The sequence below is a fragment of the Watersipora subatra genome, chromosome 9, assembly GCF_963576615.1.
Source record: "Watersipora subatra chromosome 9, tzWatSuba1.1, whole genome shotgun sequence".
NCBI classification, from domain to species: Eukaryota; Metazoa; Bryozoa; class Gymnolaemata; order Cheilostomatida; family Watersiporidae; genus Watersipora; species Watersipora subatra.
Genome location: NC_088716.1, coordinates 50,711,831 through 50,726,980, shown reverse-complemented (window position 1 = coordinate 50,726,980; position 15,150 = coordinate 50,711,831). Strand labels below are relative to the sequence as shown.

The 15,150-nt window shown below is 35.9% G+C and overlaps 2 protein-coding genes across 2 annotated transcripts in view; one reads left to right on the top strand and one right to left on the bottom strand.

Annotated features, from left to right (window-relative positions):
* The window catches only part of LOC137403542 (2-oxoisovalerate dehydrogenase subunit beta, mitochondrial-like), a 52,785-nt gene extending 50,698 nt beyond the window's left edge, over positions 1-2,087 (top strand). Inside the window, exon 9 of the mRNA XM_068089485.1 lies at positions 1,591-2,087. The gene's annotated coding sequence lies outside the window, so the exon portion shown is untranslated. The remainder of the gene's footprint in view (positions 1-1,590) is intronic.
* Positions 2,088-12,759: 10,672 nt separating this feature from the next.
* Positions 12,760-14,805, bottom strand: LOC137403585 (terminal nucleotidyltransferase 5C-like). Its single transcript, XM_068089546.1, has 2 exons — positions 14,596-14,805; positions 12,760-14,269 (listed from the first exon to the last, which is right to left on the bottom strand). Exons 1-2 carry the CDS (start codon positions 14,716-14,718, stop codon positions 13,211-13,213), a joined length of 1,182 nt encoding a protein of 393 aa, XP_067945647.1. The 5' UTR covers positions 14,719-14,805; the 3' UTR covers positions 12,760-13,210.
* Between the last annotated feature and the right edge of the window lie 345 nt (positions 14,806-15,150).

Below are 15,150 nucleotides of genomic sequence, written 5' to 3'. Positions count from 1 at the left end.
AGAGGATTTAGCAAAGCCTCTCCCATAGCGCATATATCAGACGTGAATTGCCCGCTTATCATACAAAGAGTTGGATTATTGCTTATTTATGGTTTAGCCATGCTGCAGTTATCTGTTCAATATTCAATTTACATCAGTTAATATTACAAACTTTGAACATTGCTTGCACGTTACTGCCACTCCCTATGCACCAACATGGGTGCCATAGATTTCTAGGGTGGCTTGCATATTTGTACGTAGATCTTAACTCACAAAAATGTTGTATTGAGCGGTATGTATTGAAAATAGTTCAGTGATGTATAAACTTTGAATTTCCTTGCCTCGACGGTGGGCCTACGTTCATAGGAGTTATAATTCCTTCAGGCAAGCAGACTTCCATGCAGTCAGAGAAGGTTGTACGTGTGTGACCGAATTTCATCATTTCTAGATGGTCAGTCACTGTAACGAAACCAAAGTAGGCTATAGCCTGGTTCCCATATACGCCTCAAACACCAGTGGCAGGATTGCAGGGCTATCTGCAGTGAAATCGGAACCCACGGTGGCGGTCAATGCAATAGTTTACGCATTGTTACGCGGTCAATGCAATGCGCTGTTCATCTTTCGCAAGGAGCCGCAGGCAAAACATTCCTGAAATGCATTGTACAGGTGAAGGTCAACACTTTTGAAATGACATGGAGAGCGGCCATTTTTATGTGATAATCAGCGATACGATTTTATGTGAACATAAACCGCTGAGCCTATCGCTGCAAGTGTTTTGTTGCGAGATATTACCGCGGGGTCTCGCAGCCGATATGGGAAACAGGCTCAATGGGCTAGTAAACATTCACTCTTACGCCCCCAAATTTCAACTTGTTATGCTTGGATAAGGTTTTTAATTTATCATCTCAGCTTTTCATTTTCAAATGGTTCATATCTAAAAATAGTCAATTCACGCATTTGGTTTTCAACCAAAACTATGTTAAATTAAGCTATGTTTTAACAAACTGGTAGCAATCATTTACATAAATTACACATCATCTAGAAGGTTCTACTGTTCTAAAGATAAACCCACAAAACTTTGGTTTATTCTATCAGAAAACATTGGTATTTTTCTATCATTTGCGATTGTTTTTTATGTTTGAGGTGATCTAATTGCCAGGATATTTCAAGATTAAAATCGATCAAACTTGATCATGGTTAAAACTTTTCTCCAATGGTTAGCATAGCATTGTTGTCGGTTTGTGCAACTTCACACAGATCGGTACTTGCTTTGAACAGTGATTACATCGGAAATTACACAACTAACATCTCTTCTTTTTTAACATTCAACTCAACTTTCAGTTACATTAAATTTGCTGTGACCTTTTCTTCATCAGAAATGTAAAGCTATTCCCTCCTCATTTTTAAGTTGATGCGCTGTCACTGGGAAGGCGTTTTAGTAGCACACTGTTCTACATTTATGTAGTTCAAATGAGCTCGCACGCACCCAATGCATTTACGTATTCATGTAAGGCGTGTTGTCATGCCAGCAGATTCTAAGCTGTAGGGCTCAGCGTTAACCTCTGTTAATCTCTGGATTGTCTACAGATAATGCTTTTCTTTAATTTTTAGCTGGATTAATGAATCTCCACACGACTACTCATTCATATGACCCAGCCTCATACAGGGTTCATCTATCAATATAATTCGCTGCATTCGTACTACGCAGTGTCTTCCCATTACGGTGTGGTTGGAATGCAGTGACGTGATGCCATTTGCAGGCCATAGTTCATGCGTACGCACAACACCTTCATCAGATATATAATCCGTTAGGAATATCTCTCATGGCTTCTGTTAACCTTTCCGCGGTACTTACGCGGTGTTTTCTGTGTCAGCTAATATCTCATCATTCAGCTAATATAGACTTTCTTTTTTGTTGTTTGCTTTTGTGCTTTCTTTATATTCTGGCACTATTTATTGCGTATTTTATATTTCAGATGGTTGCTGTTTCAGTTTTTCAAACAAATGCATAATTTACAAATAATTGATCTATTGATATGTATTGATGAAGAGGTGGGTGATGACCAAGTTTCGGATCATGTATCGGATGGAACCTGCTAAGATTCTTGGTACATGTAGTGTGTTTAACCTATATGAGTTAGCATTAGCATTAGCTCACATGCTCAAACAACAAGTCTTAGATTTTGAATGACTTCAGGCTAGTTGAGGGTCAAGGACAGTTTCTTACAAATTTAACTAACCTAGTACCTTGTTCGTCATGATTTTTCAATTATTCCGGCACAGACTAGCTTATAAATTGCCTGGAGCAATGTGACAACTTCATTTGTGACATGTTATTTTTAGCTTCAATCTACAGCAGAAATAGGAAATATCTTATAATTAGTATAATTAATGATATAAAAACTGATAATTGCAACATCATCGATAAATCAGTATTTTTAGTATATTATTATAAGGTTGATAATGGTTAATAGTTTAAAAACTATCAAAGTTGTTTGTGTAACAACTTTCCTAGAAGAACCAAGCTGCTTTTTCTACGCTAACCCAAACATTAATACAAAACTAAATTTGTGGAAACTTGTTGCATCATATCAACTATAATAGTTAGTATATATATATATATATATATATATATATATATATATATATATATATATATATATACAAATCTCAGTGTCCATCTGTCTGTCCGCAGGTCCAGTTATAGGGATATAGTTTTAGGAATGAAGAATCAGCTCCGTACTGGATTTGAACTTTTGAAAAAATGCATGCCCATACGTGAAGAAAAATTCCTAAAATCACATGGCCGACAAGACTATTGCAATCGGTATAGATCTGTAGTAGGCAGGTATGGTTAACTTACACATAACCAAACACAGTAAACAGAATTTAACACAGTGCACAAAAATAAACTAAACACCTTCATTGAAAAGTTAGAATGGTAGATATTGAACAAAAATAAATTTTTCGCGCAAAAACTTTAATTACCTGTGCAATGCTGGGCATTCATCTAGTCTCTATATATAAATCTCAGTGTTTGTCTGTCTGTCTGCCCGAGTGTCCAGTTATAGCGGTAATGTTTTAGGATTAAAAATTTCCCTTTGCACAGAATTTGAACTCGGTCATCCAAGTCAGCAGGCAGATGTTCGATCTTCCAAGTCAAGTGGCTACATTGTTATACAAAGGAATAATTGTTACCATTTTCGTTACACCTGTCAATCTTTCATAACTTCACTTTTAATACTTCAGCTAGCGTTATGCGTGAAGCCATACAAAAAAAATATGTGTCCATGCGTGAAAGAAAAACCTAACTCACATGACAAACACAACTATTGCACTCAGTATAAAGCTGTAGTAGGCACTGCAGCCAGTACAGTATGGATTACGTGGAAATAAACACGGTACACAGAAATAAACAAACACCTTCATTTAAAAGTTAGAATGGTAAATATATATATATGTTGTATATGTTGATTAAAAGTAACTTTTTTGTGCTAAAACCTTTGTATTACTCGTGCCACGCCGGGCATTCAGCTAGTATTAAATACATGTATTACACGCTATATTCTTCATCCAAGCTAGCCTGTTATTGTAAACAGATGAATCGACGTGATGGTGACGCTGAGGCCATTGCTACTAGGCACAGTCTGAGCAGCAGCATCTAGTAGTTCCTTGACCTAATCATTTATTAAAAATATCTTAAATAGTGTTGTGGATCAACACTAATAAATGTTAAGCAAGCGCAATGAATGGCATAGAGTTAGCTTCATCATTAAGCATCGTAAGTCGATGGGCTGTAACTTGTCTCTTATCGTAATGGCTTGGCACGGTGATGTTCCATTTATTTTGTTTACTGGATGTTCAATCGTAGTTCACACTTTCTTTTCATAAGGGTGCAAAATAGTGGTACATTTGTTCTGACATCAACCAAATGGTCAGCCAACTACAGGAATGTTACCCCATAAATGTTTTCTGACATAATTGGCACAAACTTCACTCGCTTTCCAGTAAGCCATGTAACAGCAGTCTACATCAGCTGTTGAACTGGAATAAGTTTTGTTTTTCCCTGTTGTCAGTCGGCAATCGTTGACGTGAAGCATGAAAGATACAATAAGAAACAAGTGAACAATAAGGCACATATCTATACACGTATACATATAGAATAGCGTTTTGCATCTTAGTTTATCTATATAAATGTGAGTGCCTGTCCAGGTATAGCGATAAACTTTTAGTAAAGAAAATCCGTTTAATCGAGGATTTGAACTCGCAACATTCAAGTCACAAGTCAACAAACGAGCTCGTGTAACCATTAGACTAAGGCAGTCTCGGCGTCATCTGTAAATAAGTAATTACAACTGCAGGTGACAGACTAAATACCGATATGTACTTTTTTATTACTAATAATACCTTTTGTGCTTGTTCTCCTTTTGGAATTTTTTAATAGCAATATCCAAATTCATCAACTATATTTTTAATTTGTAATTTTAAAATTTGACCTTTCAATTTCAAATGTGTGGGTATACTCTTATTTCCCGTTTCTCTTAAGGGCGGAGAGCTAAATTTACAAAGATGAAGTAATCTTGTGTCCTACACCACTATGATTTTTGTACCAGTCTCGAGAACTACTAGTATCGTCCGTCAAAACTTTGAATACAAGCTTCTGCTGCAACAGTAACCTTTCTTATACAACCACTTCTATGTAGTCATTGTTATTATTAATTCAACATATTCATGATTTTTATTTGGTTTTTTTTCACTTTGTATTAATTGTATCAGTATTAAATAATTTTTTTATTGTAATCATTGTAGCAAAACGGATTATCTAGCCATTACCTCCTAATTATTTCATAATTTAAACGCCTTTACAGTTGTTTTATTTTTCACTCAATTTATTCAAACTGCTCAAAACACCTCATGATATGAAGTTTAATAGTTAGAACGGTAAATGTTGAAAAAAAATGAATTTTTTTGTGCAGACTTTTTTATTACCCGAACAACGCTAAGCATTCATCTAATCTACATATATAAACTAGATGAATGCCCAGCATTGCAGGATAATAAAAAAGTTTTTGTACAGAAAATTTACTTTTAATCAGCAAAAACATTTACTATTCTAACTTTTAAATGAAGGTGTTTGTTTATTTATGTGTGCTGAGTTTATTTCTGTTTACTGTGTTTAGTTGTGCGTAAGTCGTATCGTACCTGCTTACTACAGATCTATGCCGATTGCAATAGTCTTGTTGGCTATATGAGTTTAAACATTTTTTTTCACGTATTTATCTTCATGCATTTATCTTCTGGTATGGCTTCACACATAACGCAAGCTGCAGTGTTTAACATGAAGCCATGAAGGATTGGCGTGTGTTCCAAGTATGGGCCCAATTTATTCCATGGTATAGCCAGTTGGACAGTGTATTGGACTAATGGGTGCCCGCAGAACTGGAAGATGGGAGTTCAAATCCAGTTCACAGCGGATTTCTCATTCTTGAAACTTTATCGGAAGTACATAAAGATAAATATTGAGATTTATACATGTACTGGTTGTGCTACCCGGTGTTGCCCGGGTAATAAAAAAGTCTTTGGACAGAAAATTGATTTGTATTTAACATATAACAACATTTGCCATTCTAACTTTCAAACTACATATCATGAGAAAAGTGTTCTGTGTAATTGAAATAAATTAAAAGAGAAAATAAAAACAACTGTAAAGGTTTTAAACTTTGTCAAACAACTTCTAAACTTCATATCATGAGGGAAATGTTTCGTGCAGGTCAAATAAATTGAAAAAAGAAAACGATTATACAAAGATTTAGATGTAAATGTGAAATAATTAGCAAGTAATCACTAAATTAAGTTGGTTTTGCTACGATTACAATAAAAGAAGATTCGGTAATGATACAATCAATATGAACTGAGGAAACAAAATAAAAATCCTGAATATGTAAAATTAATAATAACAATTCTTGCATAGAAATGTGTGTGTATAAAAAAGTTTACTGTCTCACCAGAAGCTATCCTTCAAAACTTTGAATACGGAGACAATATAATTGTCAGCGAGAAGAATCGGCCTTGACCCCAGATATAGTAATCGAACCTTACAAAAACTATTTCTTAACAAAGGCATCGTGACGCGTGACCGCACTGGTAAAATAATCAGCGTGCTCTATAGCCGGAATGACCGATCCACAGACATACTTTGAGAAATATATATATTGATTTTAGTGTTTGTCTTTTTGTTAAATTTAGTGTCTAGTTATAGCAATTGAAATCTAGCAGTGAAAAGTCCGCACAGCACTGGATTTGGTCTCGAGCCCTCCAGATCTAGAGGTGAACGTAACCATTAAAGGTTGATTCGCAATAAAATTCTCATTACAATTGTTTGGTATCAAAAGATTCACCATGTCTTACTCTGTTGTGTTGTAGGTGCAAAATATGTGGGAATACGATTACAACCTCTTAAAAGCTAAACAACGAACAGTTAATCGCATCCATCACGAAAACACCATAGATTAGAATCCCTTTCCAAAACGGCTCAAATTGGACGTAATTGAACAAGATGGTTTCTGTTTACACTTTCATGCAACCTCATTCGTCGAAATGTTTTCACAAATATACTTCACACATTCAATAAAACCATGTCTATTGTCCTTGCGCGTCTATTTCATCATCATTGTAATGCTGTAACTTTGAGCACTGATACCGCAAAAACAACCGTAAAAATTCGTTTATTTTCTTAACCTTAGCTCGAAGGAGTTCATATCATCCTCTGATGAACATGACGAGCGTGTTGGTCACCTGTGATAGTCGAAAAATGCTGCAAAAATTGTTCGTGCTATTTCGCAGGAAGTACGGGTCACATGATCAGATAACGATTAGATGATTAGACCAGGCTGACACGAAACTGTAAAGTAGCGAGCATCTACCCTAGGACACTTATGTATTCGCCTCATCTAACTTTCGCGTTTTCGCGGAGTCATCCTTTCGCAAAAATTTAATGTGCGAAACTCAACTATCACAACGAATGAGCGAAAACGCGAAATTAAATAGCTTTGTTCATTGATAGACTCAGGCCTGTATTCACTGGTTGCAAGTTGGGGCGGCCAATGTTAGGCGACTAGTTATGAACACCTAGGGTGTGGAGGGGGCGGTGTAAGCCCCCAACAAGTTTATCTCATGTAGGGCCTCAGCCAGGCCTCTCGTGTGAAGTTTTAAAAATTTTTATCGGAAAGTATCAACATTTGAGCTGCGAAATTAAGTTGCTGCGAAATTTTACTCGGTATGCTACTCACGAAACTGAATACTAGCGAAATATAAGTGTCCTAGGGTATATTTGGTACGGGCTTTCTGGTAGAACCCGACGTGTTTGTCATAAACTAGTGTTACGAGACGTTTTATATTGAGCCTTTTATTGGCCTTTCATTTCACGTGATAACATCACGTGTTAAAACAATAACCAGCATGTTTGAGTACAAATAACTAACACTGTTGACCATTACAAGTAACGATTGTTAAGCTGGCCCAAAACGTGGGTATTGTTTTGGTAAAGATTTTAGTAAAGATCTAGCTTTCCAGGTAAGTTACTCAAGTCCATTAGGTAATTATTCTATTACCCATGCAACGTCTATATATACTATATATATATATATTATATATATTGTATATATAATATATAGTATATACTATATATATATATACATATATATAATATATATATTATATATATACTATATATATATATTATATATAATTCTCCAAGTTGGTTGTCGTCTGTTGTGTTCAGTGTGTGTCCAGATATAGCGATTGAAATCTAGTAATGGAAAATCTGTATCGCAGATGATTTGATCTCGGAACCTCCTGTTCACTAGGTGACCAGCTAACCCATTAAGCTACACGGGATGCAATAGATGCAATTGGTGATATGAGTCATTATCAGGGTTAATGGGTTAAAATACGCACAGTACTCTGCATAACGAGCAACGTCACTAAAGCTTGCTCCCACAGTTCTTATTAGTAAGTTTAGCAATATGGATACTAGCTTACTCAAATTAGCCAATGGCAACTACATTATCTGCCACTGTTCATACGCTGTTTTTTAATACCCGTGTGATACATATTTGGCTGGTCTTATATAAATCTCAGAGTTTGTCTGTCGTCTGTCCGGTTATAGCAATAAAGTTTTGCTATACTATGGCATAATAGGGCACATACTTATGCATAGCTTGCGAAAATACTAGCACGATTCAAGTTCATGATTGCGTTATAGACCATTACGAGTAACGTAACAAGCTAGCATCAGACATGACACGGCTCTTATTATAGTAAGTTACTTGCTTTACTAGCTAAGTCACTCAAGTTCGTTAGGTGGTTATTCTATTACTTGTACAATACTGGGCCTTCATCTAGTCACAGTGTATACATACATACATGTATATACATATATGAATACTCTTAGGATTAACCTCATTCAATAAGAATTTTTACAGTATTCTCGACAATCAACAGTTTGAAGGAGAAAAAAATCATAACATCTATTAAATCACTAAAATCCTAAAAAGATTTGAGTGATTTCAAATAAAAGCAGATGTTTTTGAAAAATACTTAGAACATAGCCAGCTACATGGGTAAGTAGCTTTTTAGGGGGCTTTTGTAGCGTCACTCATAAGTCAAATATTAATCCTTCATTTTTTCGTGACGTCATTCTATCGTTGTCTGCCATCTTTATGGACAACTTTTATCGTTAAAAACCAAAAGGGTCTGCAATTAATTATTACAAACAATGCTTTTGTTTACCAATTTTTATTGTAGTATTAAAACAACACCGAAAAATACTATTAATCAAGAGAAAGACGATCGTTTTCTACAAATATGGCGGCTTTTTCGTGGACGAGCGCATGTGCGAACAGGGTGATAACGTCAAAAAAAACGATAGATAGTAGTAGTTACCGAACTGAATTATGTCATTCAATAATTTAAACACGAGTTCAATATATTTACATCCACCCGGCATATCTAGACTGCCTCTTGGTCTGGTATTCAGTGACTTGTGAAGAATCCTTTGGTTCAGATAACAAGAACTCCTTTACCAAATTCAAATACATGTACTATGTTCACCATCATTGGCTGTTGTACAAATTATTCGTGTATTTTTATAAATATTTCTTGTTTAAGAAGAAAATGATACCTTACCAAAAAGTTGTGTTGTCTTTGTCCTATATCCTTGAAGAACAAGAATATCTTTGAGTTCTAATAAGCAACAGCAAGCGCTGACATGCAAATTCATATAAAATGATTGCATCGGTTTTTTATATAACAACATTAGGCCGAACAAACTCTTTAAGGTTCAAAAGTGAAGGGTTCCAGGGTAACTTCAAGTTTGCCAATAAGGCTAGAGTGCAGGGTATCATTAGTTTATACGCAAAACTTGAAGCAGAGCCAAGTTTCCACTCTAGAGATAAAGTGATCACTTCGGCAAGCAAAATTTTTGTTGGTATTTTAATATGCAAATTAGCGAGTTTTGATAGATCGTTTATAAAATTAAAATTTTGTATCGACTATCGAGCCTTCTCTATTCTCACTATGCTGGCGTGTTAAATGTTTAACTGGCTGCGACTAATTTCACTACTATTCATCTGGTACTGTTTACATTCCAACTCGCTCTTGGTGTATAAACATTCATTAACCAATCGGTTTTATATCACAGCCACGGTAGTAGGACAAATTACGCACTAGCCAATTAGGCAACTACATACAGACAAGTTGTGGGTCTATACTGTTACAGTAGGTAGCAAGAGCAAGGTGATGCTTATAGTAAGCAGGAAGGAACGTTGTGTCATACGCAAAGTCTCAACTACTAATGACTTTTTCTGTTGATCGCGTCCTTTCATACAGAAAATTATGATTGACTGTCTGCATGGCAATGATAAAAGTGAATGCGGCATCTTTAAAAATGGCTGATGACTCCCATAAAGCAGTTTTTGCTCTACAAGCATAGCAGATTATTCTGAGTTCCTCAGATGTTTCGCTACTTTAATTATCGCTCAATTCCTCGTGTGAACAACCTTCAGGCATGGTCAGAATAATGGTGAAAGATCTTTTTTCCCAGTGTGTTTGTATCAAAAACTTGCCGCTCTTTCTTTCATAGGAGACCAGAGGCTTTTACCAGTGTTCATGCAGACTTATATGGCTGCCTGTCAAGCATCCTCCATTTTAAACCATTTTGAGGGCTGTTACAGAGTTTAAGTCCCTTATAACTGCATATCTAACCAGTAAATTTGTATGTCTTAACTGTCACTCTGTGATAACCATTTACTATCTCGGTTTGACTAACTCGTGTTAACTAATGAATGAGGCACGCAGTCGACTTCATCATTCAATCTCTGTTGTTGAAATAACTTTCAGACAAGATTTTAAAATGTTTCTGAAACTATAAGATAATAGTGCAGTTATTTAACTAAATTGCTACAACCTGTATAGAAGTTTGCAACAAAGTCTTATGCAGGGCGTGAGCGTACAGTACACATGTGGGAGTGAACTTTTCCTTGTCAAAAAAGTTACTAATGAATGGCTTGAAAGGACAAGCTCTCATTAAAATCCACCCACTGTAATCTCTTTACGCAACCAATATGCAAAATAAGTTATTTCTGGCAACTCAATCATATCTCAATCTTTGCTTTTTTATTAAATATAATTTGTAGTACCCCCTTATTTTAACTTCTTTATATTTCACAGAAAATAGTGGCGTGCTGGCTTTTTCATTAATGAGGTACTGTAGTTTTCTATAAAAACTCCTATATCTCTTTACTGGTCAAGCTGGTGGTTTTTTTTTAAATTTACAGCAGCTGTTGAGACATCAATATTATTTTCTATTAAAACTGGTAATGGAGGGTGCATCTGCTAACACCCATGTTGACATGGCGAATTCAAGTAACAGCAATAAAATTTAATTAGATTTTCTCCCACAGTCTAATTATTTAGGTTCCTTGTGTCAACTTCAGACAAGTCACATTTGACTTAATAGGTAGATTCTTCTCCGCCGTTCACATGACACCCTTCAAAAGGGAGTTCCTACAAAAAATTTGCGAATCTCTTTGCGCAGTTTCTAAACAGGTAACAAATTACTCATATTGGCATAGGAAAATCAGGTGGGAATCAAATTTTTATTGTCAAAAAATTGGCAACAGCTTCAAAGATAAGCTTTTTGTTCAATCAATCAACCAGCTTGTGATCTTATTTACAAACTAAATAGACAACTTGTTTTTATCATGTTTAGTTGTTACGCTCAGCTTCCCTAGGAAACTCTTATAAAGCTGTGTTTTTTTATTAATTATACTGTGCCTCCATTTTGCCATAACTTCTAAATTGCCTACATTTCTAGTCTGGTTCACTTGGAAGCTTTGTAACTCCACCCGCTTTTTGCCATTGTTCACAGGTAAATATCTTTATTCATCATATGTCTTTTACGCCAATGTCGACACGCGAACAAGCTTGTCAGTTTTGCCTATGACCGGCGAACCATGTGAGCCAGGCTTCATTTGTATATTACTGCTCAGATAATATTTCATGTGATTGAGCTGATGACTTCAAAAGAGATCACAGTTTCATGCTGCCTCGGATAGGCTTGCATATTATTACATACATGTATATGCTAGTGTTGAGCACTATGACTGATATCAAATATTCTGAGACATCGTATTTTGATAACCAATCAATTCTCTTTGACATCTTATCTTATTCCAGTATATTCAACCAGCTTTTCCTGTCTCTCAAACCACGACTATCGTTGCCATAGCTGAGACTACCTTGTGCTGTTGTTGTGGAAATCATCAACACCCTAGCTGGTTTGATGTTTTGATTTTATTAAGTAGTAAAAACAGCTCTATGGCTCACTAAGTTCACTTTTTTCATGCTGTTGCCAAAGCAAAGGTTGATAAACAGACTCCTGTTAGGCATTGATTGTCTTCGATTGTATTGCTTGTTGCTAGATTCAATGACAATTTAGGAAAATAGAGAGACTTAAGAAGAACTATCTAAAGACACTCAAACAACTGTTAAGATGGCAAATTGATTATTTCTTATATCTAGACACAGCTAGAGTTTGTGAGACAGTGTGTTCTGAATAGCGATGCAGAGCCTACATCTATTACCGAGCCTTTGTAGGTCTATTCTATGTTTCATCGGCGTTGTTACTGAGATATGACTTTAAAGATTCATAGATGAACTGATGACCTGTATACATGTGCTCAACCCAATATTCATGTTTGGCAATTGAAAATGCTACCAAGCTGTCTTTTTAAAACCATACAATACAAGACCTCAGAGTCGCTACAGACAGATATCATTGCAGCATTTTGTGGTGCCAACACTGCAACCATAGATACTAACTGCTCTTTCCATTTGCAAACAAATTTGATACTCCCATTCTATTGTGTATTGCAACACTGGACAGATTATTTCCATTTATTGTGACTAATGAGCCAGATCATGTAGATTCACTTTGTCGGTATATGGACCACTATAATGCCACCATCACCTAATCGGGGTGAAAACGTATTAAGCCTAGCCATACACCTATTAACTATAGTTAATATAGTTGATAATTAGTATAGTTAATAGGTCTATGGGCCTCGCACAGTCAACACATTTACATCTTAATTTTAATTTGAGTTAACTACTGCAATGATGAAGAGGTGAATTAACTACGCAAAGGCATTTTCTGTAAATTACGAATGCCAGCATTTAAGCCAGTGTATAACGTAGTATTACACATATATATGCAAAAAGTAGAGGTTCCTGAGTTTTTATTTATCTTTCAGTTGATTAGTGATTTGCACGATATAAAAGTAAATAACTGTAATGGGCTGTACTATTAGTCCAACAGATACATATATACAATATTAATTGCAACACGACATAATGTCCATAATTGTAGTATGAAAAATGAGATGCATAATTCGCTATTTTATAGACAAATTTGATACACATAAAAAAATATTGGTCCAATACCGAGACAGTAACAATCTGAATCGTCTCATCTATATATACATAACTGAGCAATAAAGTAATAGACAAATTGGTAATAGAACTGTGAATATGGTCAGCATCAGTAACTAGGCTAACCTGACAAATGATTGCTTGAAAATATTATATAAAGCTATTGACGTTAGAAATATCTAAGGAATTGGTCATCCCTTATACATGAAATAGAGTTTTTTAAGGATTTTGACTAGAATCACTAGTACACATGTTGGACACATGTAAAACCTGAGTAAAGAGCGACCGCTTGCTGTACTGGAAAATAACTGGGGGAATAAATGTAGTCCTCATAGGTAGCAGCAGCATGTTTTTCACCATTCCAACAGTCTGGCCGAAAATGATGCCAGTTAAGTGCACGTATGTGGTCGTTGCGGACATTCATAATGAGATGTAAAGCTTCTCTTCGTTCATGGCTCATCAAACAAACAGTACTTGTGTTGACCACAGTGTACAGTTTGTCAAGATAGCATACCATTAATTGGAGATCGCCACCAAAATGATTGATAAGATATGAATTGAGTTTTTGTAATTGCGAAGTTGGATCGGAGTAGTCAATGAAGAAGCGAGAACACATCAGTCTTTCTATTGTCTCCGTTTCTGCGAGGCTACAGCCAGGTTTGAAACCTCTTGCCAACAGTTCACAGTATTTCAGCAACCCACCTCCACGGATTTCCTGCGGGGCCCGCGTGTGTATAAGGCGGTTGTTCAAGTGAGATAATGCTTCCTGGTAGTCGCCCCAAACACTTTCAATAGTAATGGTCGGATAAAAGTCCTCGCTCATCTCTGTTGATGAGAGCTCGTAAAATTGCATGAGGCTATCAAGAACAATTTGAAATGAGTCCACGCTGAACTGGTATTTCCGTTTCATTTTAACTACGAACTTGAACTCTAAATTCATGCCACGATTATTTGACAGGGTTACAAGAGTCCATTTGTCACCATTGTCTTGCCAAACTTTTGTCATTTTACTCACATACCCATCTGCCAATGCTACATTGGTCAGTCTGTCTCGAATAATGCCATCTGGAAAATATTCCAAGAGACATTCCATAACATAATCTCTGATACAGAGTAACTTTTCCTCGCTTTTGCTATCCAAGGAAAATATTAGATCGATATCATTGTAAGTAAGAGGATTGGTTTTTGCGTCTCCAACAATGTAGCTGGCCGTAGAGCCATTAAGCCGAACATCTTTGATGATGACACCATTCTTTTCTAGCTTGCTATACACTTTCTGCACCAAATCCTGCATCCGTACCTAAACACAAAAAAATGAACAATGACTTCAGTGCGACTTGAAGCGAAATAGGACGATGCCGAATACAGAATTCGAAACATATGGCGCACCATTTATATATGTATCTGTTGTAAAACATTCGCCAACTAATCAAGAAACCGGTGGGGTAAGGTTATTGCACCCGCAGCTAACACTGCGGAGTTAGCTGTTAAGGCTTTTTATAAACTCCATTGCAACTTACCAACTAGAATAAGTTGCATGTACTCTATAGCAAACCACCATCATCGCTGTCTTAATAAATTTCACACAAACGAACAAACCCGTTTCCACATATGCACTAAACCAACCTCCAGCGTGGGAAAGTTTCCTCTTCCGTGAAGCTCCATCGGCATTTGGTAAACTTTATTCAGTTTCAGAACTTGGTGATATTGCAACGTTTCTTGGGCTTGAGTGTTATTAACAGTCTCCATTATCAAAGAAAAATTTAGTAATTCAATGAAAAGTATCAAGCTACTACTATAAAACCGATTGGTAAAGATACGTCCTGCGCCTCACGATTCAATGAGTGCACTGGAGAGAATTAGAAAAACCCTGACTGTGCATGCTGAAATTTGAGTTATTTCGCGGCTGTCACTGTAAATTGATATTTACTGTTAAATCTAAAAATATTTTTAATTTACTAAAACTGAGTTATGATATATTAATTATTTAATTATTATCTATATTGAAGTATTAAGTATGTGCTTTTATTTGACTAATTTTACGCAAATTAATTATAAATTTCTTTCGCGGATGCACATATCTAGCAGTTTCCAGAAGATCGTCTGTTAGAAATTGTCTTCTTGTTCCTATAAACTGGGTCAATAACCAAAGTGCTACGCTCAGCAACGCGGGAGGATTGC

Excerpts from the sequence above, each read along its gene's own strand:
- LOC137403585 (XM_068089546.1), bottom strand. The coding sequence starts at position 14,718 with ATGGAGACTGTTAATAACACTCAAGCCCAAGAAACGTTGCAATATCAC. Across the intron at positions 14,270-14,595 it reads GAAACTTTCCCACGCTGGAG|GTACGGATGCAGGATTTGGT; the intron begins GTTGGTTTAGTG and ends TTTTGTGTTTAG.